Raw genomic sequence first — 14,148 nt, forward strand, 5'->3', positions numbered from 1 at the left:
ATCAGCCACTGGGCCAGGCTGCGGCCACTGGGGTCTGTCTGTTGACTTCACATTTATCACTACCTGCAAATCAAGCACAGACCTAGAAGGTTGGAGCGGCAGGACGTCACAGGGACATTTATGGTACGCGCGCTCTTCTGTATGCATGTTTACCTCGATCAACAGATTTAAAAAAAAAAAAAAAAAAAAAAAAGGAACCAAGTGAAGGAAGAATGACTCCAGAAAGAGCTCCTGGCAGGCTCCCCCCAGTATGTTCCCTCCGAGGAGACAATCTGGATAAGAAGGAAAAATACCCCTTGCTGAATTTAGTGAATGCCTTTCTTCCAAGGATCTTAAAGCATACCCCACCTTGTCAAAGATAAATCTGTTTTTCAACAAATCAGTCTTAAGCTCTGAAATAAGCCACTCTGCGGATGCTCTAACTTTTAGATAGCTTTAAGTTCCACTGGGATCTTTCATGAGTATTTAGCGCCGAAGAACTTACCTTGTAGGGTGTTAAAGATTGCAAAGAGATACATGAAGGTGACGTTAACTGGTCCCCAGGCAAAGAAGGCAAAACCCCAAGTAATGCCCAGCAAAAACGTGAGGCCGGCAACGCTCCTCAGGTCCTGAATACTGGTTTTTCGCTGGGCTCCAAGTTGTTTCTTCTTTTTAATTCGACAGAGCTGAACCAGGACCACAATGAACATGCTGATGTTCAGCAAGAATATCACACAGAAATATCCCACAACTGTAATATAGAATACAGCATTGCTGTTGATCCAGCAGCTGGAATTTAGGGGGGGAAAACAATGGGGAACGTATTACAGTGCTGCAGCATGGTTCAAGAGGATACAATGAATCTATATCGTTTTACTGAAACATTTCCTAAAAGTAGAAGAAGGAAAAAAAAGATAAAACCACTGTTCTCCAACAACCACTGAAAGCTCTAGGGAAAAAAGAACTAACAGTCTATTTTAGGACACTTGGTTATTACAAGTATTTAAAAGATATTCTTTGAAAACATTCAGGATTTTACCCCCTTTAAATACTAGTAACTCTATTCCATGAGTCTTTACTAATGTAATATAGCAGGTATTTCATATGTATCAGAGGCTTAGAAAATTATTTTCAAAACACTTTTTTTTAGAGAGAGAGTAAGCGACCATGAGCAGGGAAGGGAGAGAGAGGGAGAGAGAGAGAGAGAGAGAGAGAGAGAGAGGATCTCAAGCAGGCTCCATGCTCAACGTGAAGCCCGACGTGGGGCTCGATCCCACAACCCTAGGTTCATGACCTGAGCTGAAATCAAGAGTCAGGTGTTCAACCGACTGAGCCACCCAGGCGCCCCACCCATTTGTTTTTGTAATACTTAAGTAGTAAAGTAGTAGCATGGCATTTTCAACTAGCTTATCTCATTACATACATAACTGGGAAGGCTGCTACAAATGTTACTGGATTTTGTTAGGGTGAGAGTCAGGGTCGATATGCTTTCTTGGAGAATTCTGTTTTTCCAGTTCACTTCACATTCCCTCCGGGGCTTTGTACTCACAAGTCATCCGGTGAGCCATTAGGGAATTTCCCATAGGATCCAAGGCCATAGTTATTTGGAGATATAGCCAGGACGACGATCACAACCACAGCCGGTACCCCTGGAAGATGGGAAACGTCAGTCACGCATACTTCTAATAACCAAGGTGCTGAGGAGAAAGACTACAGATCACGTGCTATTTTCCTCTGGTAGCAGACTGGTGAGCTGTTCACCCAAGCCACTTTCTCTTCCTCCTGGGCACACGGTGGACATCTCCCAGCCTGCTTTGCAGCTAGGTGTGTGTGGCCACATAAGTAGGTCTTGGTCGATGGGATGTGGAAGATTTGCTCCACCTCTAGGCCTGCCCCATAAAAACTTCCTGTGAAATCCTCTACTCTCTTTCCTCCCAAATTCAGGGCAACTTTGGAAGTCCTGTCTTGAGGCAGAGTCTCCAGCAGCTTGGATCCTGAATAACGGCAAGGCCAGAGACTTCTCCACTCCTGCTGACTGGACTGTGCTTGAGAAATTATCTTCTCCTGAGACTTTTTGTCGGCCACACAGCTAGAGTTTCCCTTAACTTACACACATCTGGGATGTAATTTTGAGTCTCAGGTGGCAGGCAAAGGGAAGGACTCCAAAACGTAACCCAAATAATCCACATATTAGGGTTACCAGTGACTCCTGGCAGATCTTACATTATGAACCCTAAATCTTCAGTTGATCATCTGGAACCCATTGATGGATTGAGGAGCAGACCTGGTTGATTTGAGGATGCTGACTACAGTGGCTCTCCAAAAGGCCTGCTGGCACTTCCACTAAGAGAAAGCACGAGAAGGCTCTTCCCAGCTTAAAATGGCGTTTGGCTGGGAAGGAGTCCCTCTCATCCCCCATCCCGTCACCTCTCACTCCAGTCACTGTGGACATCTCACACTCTGTGCACACAGACCGACCTGACATCCAATCTCAAGGCCCTGGCAAATACAAAACAATTTCTCCTCACAGGTTGGGGTGCCTGGTACAATCTAACGTAGTATTTCATTTAATTCTTTTCTATTTGCACCTTACAGAGACACTGACATGTGATGGCTTCCTAGGTGAGACACTTGCCTAAAAATAAAATATCAGGGTTGTGGAGCTCGTCTAGGACCTTTGGGAATGCGGCCTTTTGGTATTCACGAAGACAGAATCCACGCCCAATGTCAGAAGCGGGGACTTATTTTTCTGGGGAGAAGTGACTTATCTTTCCGGAAAGGTGTTCTGTTATTCTTGACAAAGACAGAATGACAGGTGCAGTGACAAGGGTGGTAAGTGGTAAGGTTTTTTTTTTTTTTTTTTCAACGTTTATTTATTTTTGGGACAGAGAGAGACAGAGCATGAACAGGGGAGGGGCAGAGAGAGAGAGAGGGAGACACAGAATCGGAAACAGGCTCCAGGCTCTGAGCCTCAGCCCAGAGCCCGACGCGGGGCTCGAACCCACGGACCGCGAGATCGTGACCTGGCTGAAGTCGGACGCTCAACCGACTGCGCCACCCAGGCGCCCCCAGTGGTAAGGTTTTTAAAAGCCCTCTTGGTCATTCTAATGTGCAACCAATGTTGAGAACCACTGCCCTAAATTCACCACATCAGTGGAGGGAAACTGAGAGTCAGACGCTCCAAAGTAGCAGGTGACCCCAAAGTTATGGACGACGTGATCACAGGTGTCTAAAAATATACATAGGAAAAGCTAGGGAGTGTATGAATGAAAATACTCACAGGGGTTCCCAGTGATTGGCCTGCCTGCTGTCAGTACAGGCAGTATTTTGTTTCCTTTTCCTTTTTTGCTTTGCAGCATTTTCCATACTTTATTACAATCAGGTAAAATTTGTATTTGAACAAAAGGAATATGTAGCCTGAAAAAGGGGAGTGAGTCTGGGCGGGATGGTGGCCATAATTCAGTGGAAAGGAAATGCGTAAGAATACAGAGAGCCAGTCTGGGCTGCTGTCAAGTTGTGTGGATTGGGTAAATCACGTTACCACTTTGAGCCGGTTTCTTCACCCAATGTTAGTAATAACGGCCTTGTGCTAACCTCACTGGCTCTTGTTTCATGGGGTTACTTGTGTGAAAATACACTGAAAAGTAGGGCATTATTCATAATGTTATATACTACTTCTAGATTATCTACAAGGCTGTTCAGTCGAGAGGTGTTAGCTGATAATTTTTTCGCCATAGAGAGCAGAAACAAGACCACTGGTGCCAAGAGAGAGCCAAGTGAATTTAATGGCAAAGCAGAACTGTAGGGCTTTACAACATGGTTATTGGCTGCCTTGTAAGGTGTTAAAAACAAGACAACAGGCCTAAAATTGGGTCATTTATGCTAAGCCCCAAGTCATGAACCCGAGACTTGACTTAATTAGTTTCAGCTCTTCCAGAAAGGGCATCCTAGACCAGTCGACCAGGAATCGCATTATCAGTGCTCATTAGGTAATCTGCCTGACAGACACCTCCGTCATCCCCTAAAGGAGAATAACCTTGTAATAATCAACCTGCTTTTTTGCCTAGCATAACTTGCTTGTTCCTGTTCCCTTCAGTCTATAAAAGTCTCTCATCTTGTACAGTTCCTTTCTATCTGCGTCTTAGACTGGATGCTGCCGATTCATGAATCACTGAAAAGAGCCGATAAGATTTTTAAAACGTAGTCAGTTGAGGGGCACCCGGGTGGCTCAGTCGGTTAATCGTCCGACTTTGTCTCAAGTCGTGATCTCACAGTTCATGAGTTCGAGCCCCACATCAGGCTCTGTGCTGACAGCACGGAGCCTAGAGCCTGCTTCGGGTTCTGTGTCTCCCTTTCTCTCTGCCCCTCCCCCGCCCCTGCTCACCTTCCGTCTCTCTCTCTCTCTCAAAAATAAGTAATAAAAAAACATTTTAAAAAATACAGTCAGTTGAGTTTTGGTTTTTTAACAAAAATAATGAGCTCCCTAATAACAGAAGCATTCAGGCAGAAGTTAGATCATCTTTAGTCAAGGATAAGTCACGATGAGGAGGCTCCTACATTTGGTGCAGAGTTGAGTGAAGGGACCTTCAAGACACGTGCCGTGTCTCAGACTTTGTGACCCACCACCACCAACACGTGGCATGATCTGAAAACTGTGTCACTGTGGCAGTGACGTTCCATTGGGTTTTACCTGTACATTCATCTCATTCTGCTCTTCTGAGGATAGTGCCATGCGTGTGTGTAACATCTGGGACACACAGAATACAGTGGGGCTGGCTGGGAGGTGGGGGACTGAGAGCTGGGCCTCATTATCACCCCGCTTACCTCTTCAACTTATTGAGCACCTTCTGTGTGCCAGCCCTAATTCTAGTGACTGGAGATAGAGAGGATTCATAGCCCCAACCTAAAAGGGGTTTATGTTCACAACCAATCCAGCGTAATATACAGGTGTTCTAGAAAGAGACTGGACAAGGTCGCCCTGTGGGCAGTGCAACGTATAGGGACAATAAAGCTGTGTTAGAAACCTGCCAAGTGTGACCTGCTTTATCACCGTTTCTGTGTAATGAAAAATCAAGATACTGGAGCGAAAGCAGAGAAAGCCCGGGCAACGTGCAAGCAAAATCATACATACCCCAACCGACAATGCAGAATTTAAGGATGTATTTCCGGATGTAAGTATTAAACACTTTCACGAGGGCCAGGTACATATGGAATGCTTCCAGGCCCATCCATGTGAATGAGACCAAGAGAAAATAATGCAGAAATACGGCCACTGAGATGCAGAGGCCTCGCACGTCATACAGAGCAACCCACGAGTCCAGGAGGAACACCAGGTTCAGCAGGAGCAGGGCTGAACACAGCTGGAGGAGGATTTTGGAAGGGTAATCCCTCCGAATCTTTCTAGAAGGAAAGGACAAGGAAGGAATCAGCAGCACATTCTGACAGCCCCTGTGTGAGCGTATCTAAGAAATTTATTTTTATTCTTCGGTCAATGTCTACATGCATAAATTTCTTCTCTGTGTGTGTGGGAGGGGCAGGCATTAAAGTCAACGACCGTAAGGATAACAACAACAACAACAACAAATCGAAACAGAATATCCTGTTATAACAATATGGAAAATTTGTATTGACATTCCTGAGGAACCTTTTACATGCTGACTGTTGACCCATCCTTTCAAAGAGTTTGTAGGGGAATCTACTAAGCCCCCCCCCGCCTCATTTTCCCCAAGCTATTGCTAGAAGCATTGCTGTCGCTTCTCATACGATAGGCTCCTATATTCAGATCTTCAAAACATAGCCAGGTGCCCCAGTTATCTCATGTTATTAGTTAAAATGAGATCACGGAAAGAAGAGTCTGAACTATAGCTAAATGAAACGGGCGTAGGAAATTACAGCTAATTGATGACATGTACACATCTATGTGTGTGAAATTAGACCTGGTGAAATCATTCGGAGTAATTTAGCCTCTTTAATCATATTTCCAAAAGTCCACTAGAAGATCTGTAGTCACAGCTGGACCCAAAGTTTGGCACTGAAAGTAAATTTGTGCGTTTCCTGATCAGTGTCCAAAATCCAAATCCCAGAATGTACATACCGTTTAATTCAGTTAATGTAATCAAAGTGCCTGTTTTCTTTGTTTCCAACAGAATTTGTTGGGAGGCCCCACTCCTCCCCACAGTGACCAAAGGGACCCTTCGGGTAAGCCAAGGAGATGCCATTATTTGGAATGTCATTCTTGCTCTGACCTACTTACAAAGCTGCGCTCATGGAATATCTGTATTTTTCAATGAGGCTTTACACCTTTTATTCCTCATCCTCTCACCTGCTAATGTTTTCCATCTTCTGTGTTTGTTCAGAGTAACTTCGAAATGTAATCAGTGAAGCATAGCTCTTAGGCTGTACACAAAAGTATGGTCTATATCAGAGTATAAGCTGTTAGGTTTTAAGGTTTGCATTGATCTTTCATTTCACACGTAATGTCGGCTAGCTACGAGGCATCATTCTAGGGTACAGAGATGATTAAGACACAACCCCTGCCTTCAGCAAGTGCAAAAACTGGTAGGAGGAAGTGAGTATATTCCCCAAAAAGCCCCGTTAAGTTTTGCATAAGGGTGGCACTTCTAGGCAGTATACAGGACGAGGTAGGCCAAGGAACGCACTTAATTAAGACATTTTGGCAATGGAGGGGAGTACTGTGCCTTAGAATCCAAGTTCCCAGTGTCGGATACTCACTCAAAGGCTAAGTAGGTTACAAGAGTAACTGACAGAAAAATCGACGAGAGCCCACAACCAATATATGTGATAAACGTCAGAGCCATCATCTGAGTGGGTGGCAAGGATGTTCGAGATAGGTCCTGGAAAATAAAATACTGCTCTCAAGACCAAATATTTGAAATAAATAAAAGAGCTAGGATTTACAGTTATGGAGTATTCTACGTGTCCGTCCACAGTTCATTCCACAAAACTACAACGTGGACGCGATTATTATCACCAGGAAAAACGAATGAAACTGAGCCCCAGCGAGGTTAAATAATGTGCCCAAGGTCACACAACTATGAAACGGAGGAACCAGGATCCAAATTCTGGTCTGGCTGACTCCAAAGCCCAGACGCTTATCAGTGTGTTATGATGCGCTGGAAAAGCACTGGGCTAGGAGCTTCAAGACCTGAATTTGGCTTCAGGCTCTTCTATTTCTTAGTTCTATGACTGTGGACAGTCGCTGGACCAATGAGTCTTATTTCTAACTTCTTACAATGACAATAACAACACTTCATTCCCCCTCTCCTGCGGGCCTGTTGGAGAGAGTACAGAAGATAATTTATGTCAAAGCGTTTGGTGAAAATGTTAAAGTGCAATGCAAACCACACCATTTTTCTTACCCATTTGAACCTGAATCCCCTAGTTCTCGCTATTCAAAACAGGAAAACTTGTGTGTAAAAATAGGCTGGAGAAAATACTTCCACGTTCAAGAATTTTCTTTCCAGTGCATTTGCTTACTGGAAGGGTAATTTCATTAGTCTCTAACTTTGCCACAATGTCGTATCTGCTGATCAAAGTCATCCATCACGTTAGACATCACGGCATGATGCCCAGCTACCCCTCAGGCCCAGAAGCTAAAGCGAGATAATGTGGGATTATTACCAGCAGGACGCCAAAGCTTGTAAGGTGGCTGCAGGTACAGACGGTTTCATTCGGTTTCCTGTCTTTAACAGAGCAGCCATCGGACGACCAGCCTCCTCTGCCACCTGTTGGCATTGGGAAGAGTATCTGTCCTTTCAGCAAGGCCATGGCATCGATGATCACCCCATCGCTCTTGTCCCTTTCTTCCTCCCTCTGCCCCTGCCCCCTTAAGACTGAAAAAGTTATGACTGGAACCTACCATTTCTGTGCAAGTCCCAAAATACACATCTCACTGTTAAGTCATCCTGCAGTGGAAAGATAAATTACAAATAATTAATTTACTGAACTGAAAAAACTGAAAAGCAATTGGAAAAAAATTATGAATTTTTAAATTTCAGAATCTCATTCTTGATTTTTTAGAGAATTCCAATTTTATTCTAGTCCCTAGAAAGAGTGGGTCTCAAATAGGTCAGAACTTCTTAAACTCAGCAATTGTACACAGGAATCACCTTGAGGCCTTGCTAACATGCACATTCTGATTCAGGGGGCCAGGGTGGGGCCTAAGAGTTGGCATTTCTAGCAAGCTCTTAGGTGATGCTGATGGTACAGGTCTGCAGACCACGCTTTGAATGGTGAGGCTATAGATAATGCTCAATCTGACCTGAAATGAGAGATGTTTTCTCTTTGGAGGTGAGAATCAGACCTGTAGCCACAGATCTAAATGCACTAAAATTAGGTAATTGATAATAGCTGGCTTTTGCCACTGCTCCTTCTTGGAAATTAGGTGGCCAGTTATCAGGCATGCTAAGACCCAACAGAGTGACCACGTGATTCTAGTCTTACACACTGCCTTGACCGAGTTTGAGGTTCTGCTGGATCTCCTTTTTTCTGGCCAACTCACGGACAGGGTTTGCACAAGTGTATTTGGTCAATGAACAGACCAGACGGGCCTCTCCCACCTGGCTTGGATTGATGTGCTTTAATGTGACCGTCACATTTCTTGTCAAGTTGTTGACCGTCAGGTTTGCAACACTGGATGATATGACGTAGCTGATCAGAGAAAGGTTCTCCAGGGCAGGGTCCTAGCACACCAAAGAATCGACAAGATGGCGAGGGTAAAAATGAAATATCATCAGAGAATTTTAGAGCTGGAAGAGACCCTACAGCCCACTTAATCCACATGGTTTATTTTACAATCTAGGTGACAAATTGAGGGTCACCAAGTAATGTGACTTTAGAGAGAGCTTGTCTGGGGCACCTGGATGGCTCTGTCGATTAAGCGTCTGGCTCTTGGTTTCAACTCAGGTCGCGATCTCATGGTTCGTGGGATCGAGCCCTACGTCGGGCTCTGTGCTGACAGTGCGGAGGCTGCTTGGGATTCCCTCTCTCTCCCTTGCTCTCTGCCCCTCCCCTGCTTGTATGTGCATGCGGATGCTCTCTCAAAATAAATAAACTTAACAAAAAAAAAAAAAAAGAAAAAGAAACAGTTTGTTCCACTCTACAGTACTCTAAATACTGAGTTAAGTTTCACAAACTGACACAAAGGGGCCCTCGTGAATTGTATAGGGAATATAACATTAAGCCACTTAAACTGTGTGTTCTTGAGCAAGTTAAACCTCTCTGCATTTCCATGTCCTCATCTGTAAAATTGGGATAATAATTTAATAGAAGTGCCAGTTATTGTTACTCATCATTACCAATATCGCTAGGTCCTGTTTAAAAATAAACTGCAGCTTTCAGTAGTTTGTTTGACTGATAGCAGATTTAAGAATATGTGAGAATTAAAAGAAACGAAACTGCTGCACTCCAAGATAAAACCTAAACCAAAAGCAGTTAGCATGAACTTTACCTGAAACAGGGCAGGCGTTTCAAAGAAGTTGAACTGAACCCTGGAAGCCAGCTCCACATCATGAGCTGGTAAATTACTCATCAGTGATGAAGGCAGAGTAATAATGCCAATACTGTTCTCAGGAGCCTGAGGTTCCAGAGAAACCTGAAAATCAAGTAAAGGATACCAAAAATGCCTGGGGCTAGTATAATGAAGAGGTGGAAAACGCGAAGAGGTGGAAGACGCGAGAACTAAGCTGGAGGATCCCGTAAAGGCATTTATTTGTGGTGCCTCTGTAAAATCGGTTGTTCTTGTGTCTGTGACTGCTCTGAAATTGGAGAGGATGTGTAGTTGGGCGATGAGGCCTCAGAGCAGAAAAGGAAACAATTTAAGGATACACAGAAATGGTCAGAAAGTGTAGGATATTACATGTCAATTACATAATGTCAACATTACATAACATGTACATGTCAACAGAACTGGGCAGAAAAAGTGCACGGTAACTGCAGACACACCAACTTGGCCATCTGTTAGGGTCAAGTCTTCATAGAACCACACGCACTAAACTTGCAAAGGGAAGACTATAAAAATTAAGTTAAAAGGCAAGACTTGGTTTTTCTTGGGTTTTTCCAGCCCCTAATCCCTATGGCTGGAAAACACTAGGAGCAGGAATGATACTCAGCACCACTACTGAGACCAGTGCCATCGAAACACTTGTTAAAATATTGAAATGGGTTGATACGTAGTCGATGTCCCTGCTCTCTCGCCACTGGACACCTCTTCGCACCTGAGCAACACTACCCCCCTGCAAAACTTCCACAGTCTACCTGCTAAAGGGTTGACACCGGGCACAAAGACTTCTGAGATCCTGCTCCAGCCAAGACCAACGTCCTTTTTCTGATCCTGTGGTACCTCATTGTTCTAGATATTAAATACTTTGAGTATCGCCCCTGACTGTAAGCAGTAATTGCCTCCGTCATGGAGACTACAGTTATATACAAGAAAAGGTTTTTTTCCACAACTGATTAGGATGTACCTGAAGATTTGCAGGGTCTTGGGCAGCAAAGGTAGTTGTGTCGAAATTACTAGCATTCACTCTGATCACGGCCAGAGCCAAAGAAGGGGAGGTTAGAGTTATGGTCTTGGTTGAAAAATTCAGCTGTAAGCCAATGTCATCCACTATTTTTAGCAATCTGCAAAGATAAGTGGTAGTTCAAATTCAGCACTCCCACTTTGTCTTCCCCATTCTAAGCAGAATATGCAGTAACAATTTAACGAGTCCTTATGAACCTCTTATGTGGGAGAAAAATACTTGGCTATAATTAATCCTGATAAGAAGTATTCTTACAGTTAGAGGGTCTCCTCTATGACCACATCAGTTTGCGAAGTCATACCTTTGGGCCAGAGGAGCCAGCAAGGCAGGTGGGGAATGAAGGAGTTTGCTGACATGGTTTATCATTTCTCCCGCGAGGTTAGGCTCCAAGCTGCCCAAGGACAGAGCCTTCTCCATCTGGGACACTTGGTTCTCAAGATCAGAATCACTGCTGCTGCTGCTGGTGTAAACAATTTCTGTAACAGAGAGCCAAATCATTTTATGAACACATGATGGAAAAAATCACTAACAAAGAAACACACATAGACTCTATGTCCTGGCAAACGTACGCCTAGGTATTTGCCCCAGGGAAATGTAAACGTATCTTAAGAAGACTTGTCCGTGAATTTTTACAGGGGCCTTTTTCATAACAGTCCCAAACTGGAAACTCAAATGTCTATCAACTGAAGAATGGATAAACAAACCGTGATCCATCTATATAATGGACAATTATTCAGTAATTAAAAGGCAGGAACTACTTGCAACAACATGGATGGATCTCCAGTTCTCCAATGTATTATGTTAACTGAAAGAAGCCGGACTCAAAAGGCTACATATTGTATGAGTCTCTTCATATGACATTTTAGAAAAATCCAAAGTACAGGAAAAACAAAACCGATCGGTGGTGGCCAGGGGCCACCCAGGGGTAGTGGACAGGAGTGGACTATAAAGGAACATGAGGGAACTTTGGTGGTCGTGTGGCTGTTGGGTGCTTAATCCAACCTCACGGAACTATAAAAATTTCATCTATCCATAGATCTGGATGAGTTTTACTGTATGTAAATTATACTTCAAGAAACCTAACTGGGGTATCTGGCCGGTTCAGTGGGTGGAGCATGTGACTCTTGATTTGGAGGTTTGTGAGTTCGAGCCCCACACTGGATGTAGAGACTACTTGAAAAGAAAGTCTTTAAAAAAAAAAAAAAACAAACCTAACTGAACAAAATGTAAAAGCACATCAGTGTATTTAGTGTATATTTGTAAAAGTATAAATATACTTGTTTTTAATTTCTATCATGCGTACCGGATTTTACATGGATAACTAGAAGCTCTTTTTATGAAAAAGAGACTATTACGAAATTAGTAGCTGGACGACCAGCTGTAAGTTGGTTTTTAATAGTGCTTTTTAATTGGGAAAGGATCCAAACCTGTCTGGCAACGAAAAAGTCTCTTAATTCCACCACCTAACATCCTATTTCTTATTTTGCAGATTCCCTTCTTATCTCCATCCAGGTGTCGTAACATACTCTTATAAACATAGTGTACCAACTCTTCCTTGTTGTGTTCTTTTCACTTCATTCCAGGCCTGGAAAATGCCCCCAGGTTTCCATCGAGCTGTTCTTATGCGCAGCTGCAGTCGGTGAGCTCAGGTGACTTATCGACTTAGCGTATTTCATTACTCCTCTCTTGTGGGACTGTCAAGTTATGTCTACTTTTTAGCTACCGAGTAATTCCCCGACACATCTTTCATATGTATGTCACTTGGCTTCTGTTGCGTTACTGGCTGAAACCCCAGCCCCGCCCACAGAAGCACAGGCACAGCAGGCCACGTTGCTGGCCTTCCCGGGGAAATGGTCAGGTGGGATTCTGATGGTCACCGGGGATGGCTTTGCAAAGGTGGGCATTTTTAGGCCCAGGCTAACTAGTTTACTGAAGCCCCAATGATTTTATAATTTGGCCTAAAATGCCCATATTTATAAAAACAAATTGAGAGAGCAGTGCAAATTCAAAGAAACAGCAAGTCCCTTGGCAGAACTGGCAGAAGCTTCCAGTCTCCCGGGGACGCTCGCACTGTGGGGGAGGAGGCGGAGACCACAACCTCCGCTCCAATCTCGTCACCGAGAACTTGGTTTTGCCTCCTACTCGCCGAAAATCCGAGGACAGTCTGATTCTGACTCACTGAATTGACCCTTCAGAGCATCCAGAATTCTCTCTGGCGTCTTTCGCTCTTGCCTTTATCTCTTTACCCGTGAGCCTACTTTGTATATGGGGAGCCCTCTGCAGTTTCCATGGCATCCTCATGTGAACCACCATTCTAAACCTAGTGCAGCTAGTGTGGTTATTTCCGTCTTTAAGTCCCCCAGGCTGGGTCAGGAGGAGCTAAGTGGCCTATCCCAGATCGCGCTGCCTGTGAGGGCCCCTGCAGACCCACATCTGTCGCTCTGTGACTGACTTTCAGGGCTGCAAAGTTTTTCTTTCTAAGTGGAATTACTGAATTTAATAGTTCAAAAGTTTTCTCTTCGCAATGTTGAAAACAGTGAGCTACCAACCTTTTGTAGGAGAAAGAAACCTGTAAAATAAGTCATCTCGGTAGAATATGCTAAGATCTATTCGCCTCAGGGCTATTTCTATGTTCTATGAAAGCCTGCAGGAAAGCTCTCGATATCAAGCAGACATCGTAAAAAGAAAGGTCCAACGTGGTCTTACTACAGATACCTTGATTTGGCAGGCTGGCATCTGCCAGATTGTAACACACGTAGCAGCAGCTTGGATCCTCATATTTACCTGTCTCGTCAGGAGGTGTGTTGGTCGTGATGACATTCACAGGGACAGACATGGTGGGGGAGGAAAGTGAGGATTTCACGGGTGGCAGGGTGTGGGAAAGATCAGTCTGGGGCAGAGGGGAAGAGACAGTTCCAGATTTGGGGGGCGTATCAATGGTAGGGCTGGAAGCAATGAGAGCTGTCGGCTGGGGAGAAGGAAGGTGAATCGCTCGTGTTGGAGAGGCAGGGTTCTGGGTTACAGGTGGATGGCTGAGAGGTTCAGCAGAAGAGAAGGCACCGGAGGCCTGGGCCAGAATGGTGGCCTGAGGAGCAGCTGGGGTGGAACCGCTAGAAGAAGAAATCGGTGGGCCATCTGGATGACCAGCAAGACATACAACAGGATCCTGCGGGTCACTAAAGGAAAGAATCAGAGAGATGCACGTGAGACCCGAATGAGTTAAGAGAGAGGCCCGTTTCCTCTGGCAATCATCCGACACCACCAAGGCGACCTGGCTCCATCGGGGACCTGCCACTCCCAGCCTGCGCCCCTGCACACCTTCTGTGCCCTTGCCACTGGCCCCCTGCCCCTGCCCCCTTCTACCACTTCCTCCCTGGGAGAGGAGTTAGCCAGGAGGGATGCTCTTTTATGAATTCCCAGTTCTGGTTCACTCCGTCACCCCTCCTCTCGGGCTCTTGTGCCTTATCCCCTATCATTCAGTTGAGGGGATCTTGTAACACTTCTATGTGCTCCTGGGGGAGGGGAGCGGTTAAATGCCTTTACCCAACTGTGGTTTTCATATATTAGGAATCTGTCTCTTACGGTTTTTTTAGATTTTACAAAAACGTGTTCTCAAAAAAGCAGAATC

The 14,148-nt window shown here is 44.7% G+C and overlaps 1 protein-coding gene across 2 annotated transcripts in view; it reads right to left on the reverse strand.

The window, feature by feature from the left end:
- The window catches only part of ADGRG2 (adhesion G protein-coupled receptor G2), a 122,118-nt gene that overhangs the window by 7,727 nt on the left and 100,243 nt on the right, over positions 1-14,148 (reverse strand). For both annotated transcript variants that reach the window (XM_043570702.1, XM_043570701.1), the window contains 11 exons: positions 13,305-13,696; positions 10,822-10,996; positions 10,464-10,620; positions 9,449-9,592; positions 8,559-8,681; positions 7,859-7,904; positions 7,621-7,724; positions 6,712-6,833; positions 5,111-5,379; positions 1,529-1,628; positions 485-768 (listed from right to left, as the gene is read on the reverse strand). In XM_043570702.1, coding sequence (XP_043426637.1) covers positions 485-768; positions 1,529-1,628; positions 5,111-5,379; positions 6,712-6,833; positions 7,621-7,724; positions 7,859-7,904; positions 8,559-8,681; positions 9,449-9,592; positions 10,464-10,620; positions 10,822-10,996; positions 13,305-13,696 — 1,916 coding nt within the window. The remainder of the gene's footprint in view (positions 1-484; positions 769-1,528; positions 1,629-5,110; positions 5,380-6,711; positions 6,834-7,620; positions 7,725-7,858; positions 7,905-8,558; positions 8,682-9,448; positions 9,593-10,463; positions 10,621-10,821; positions 10,997-13,304; positions 13,697-14,148) is intronic.

The sequence above is a fragment of the Prionailurus bengalensis genome, chromosome X, assembly GCF_016509475.1.
Source record: "Prionailurus bengalensis isolate Pbe53 chromosome X, Fcat_Pben_1.1_paternal_pri, whole genome shotgun sequence".
Taxonomy (NCBI): domain Eukaryota; kingdom Metazoa; phylum Chordata; class Mammalia; order Carnivora; family Felidae; genus Prionailurus; species Prionailurus bengalensis.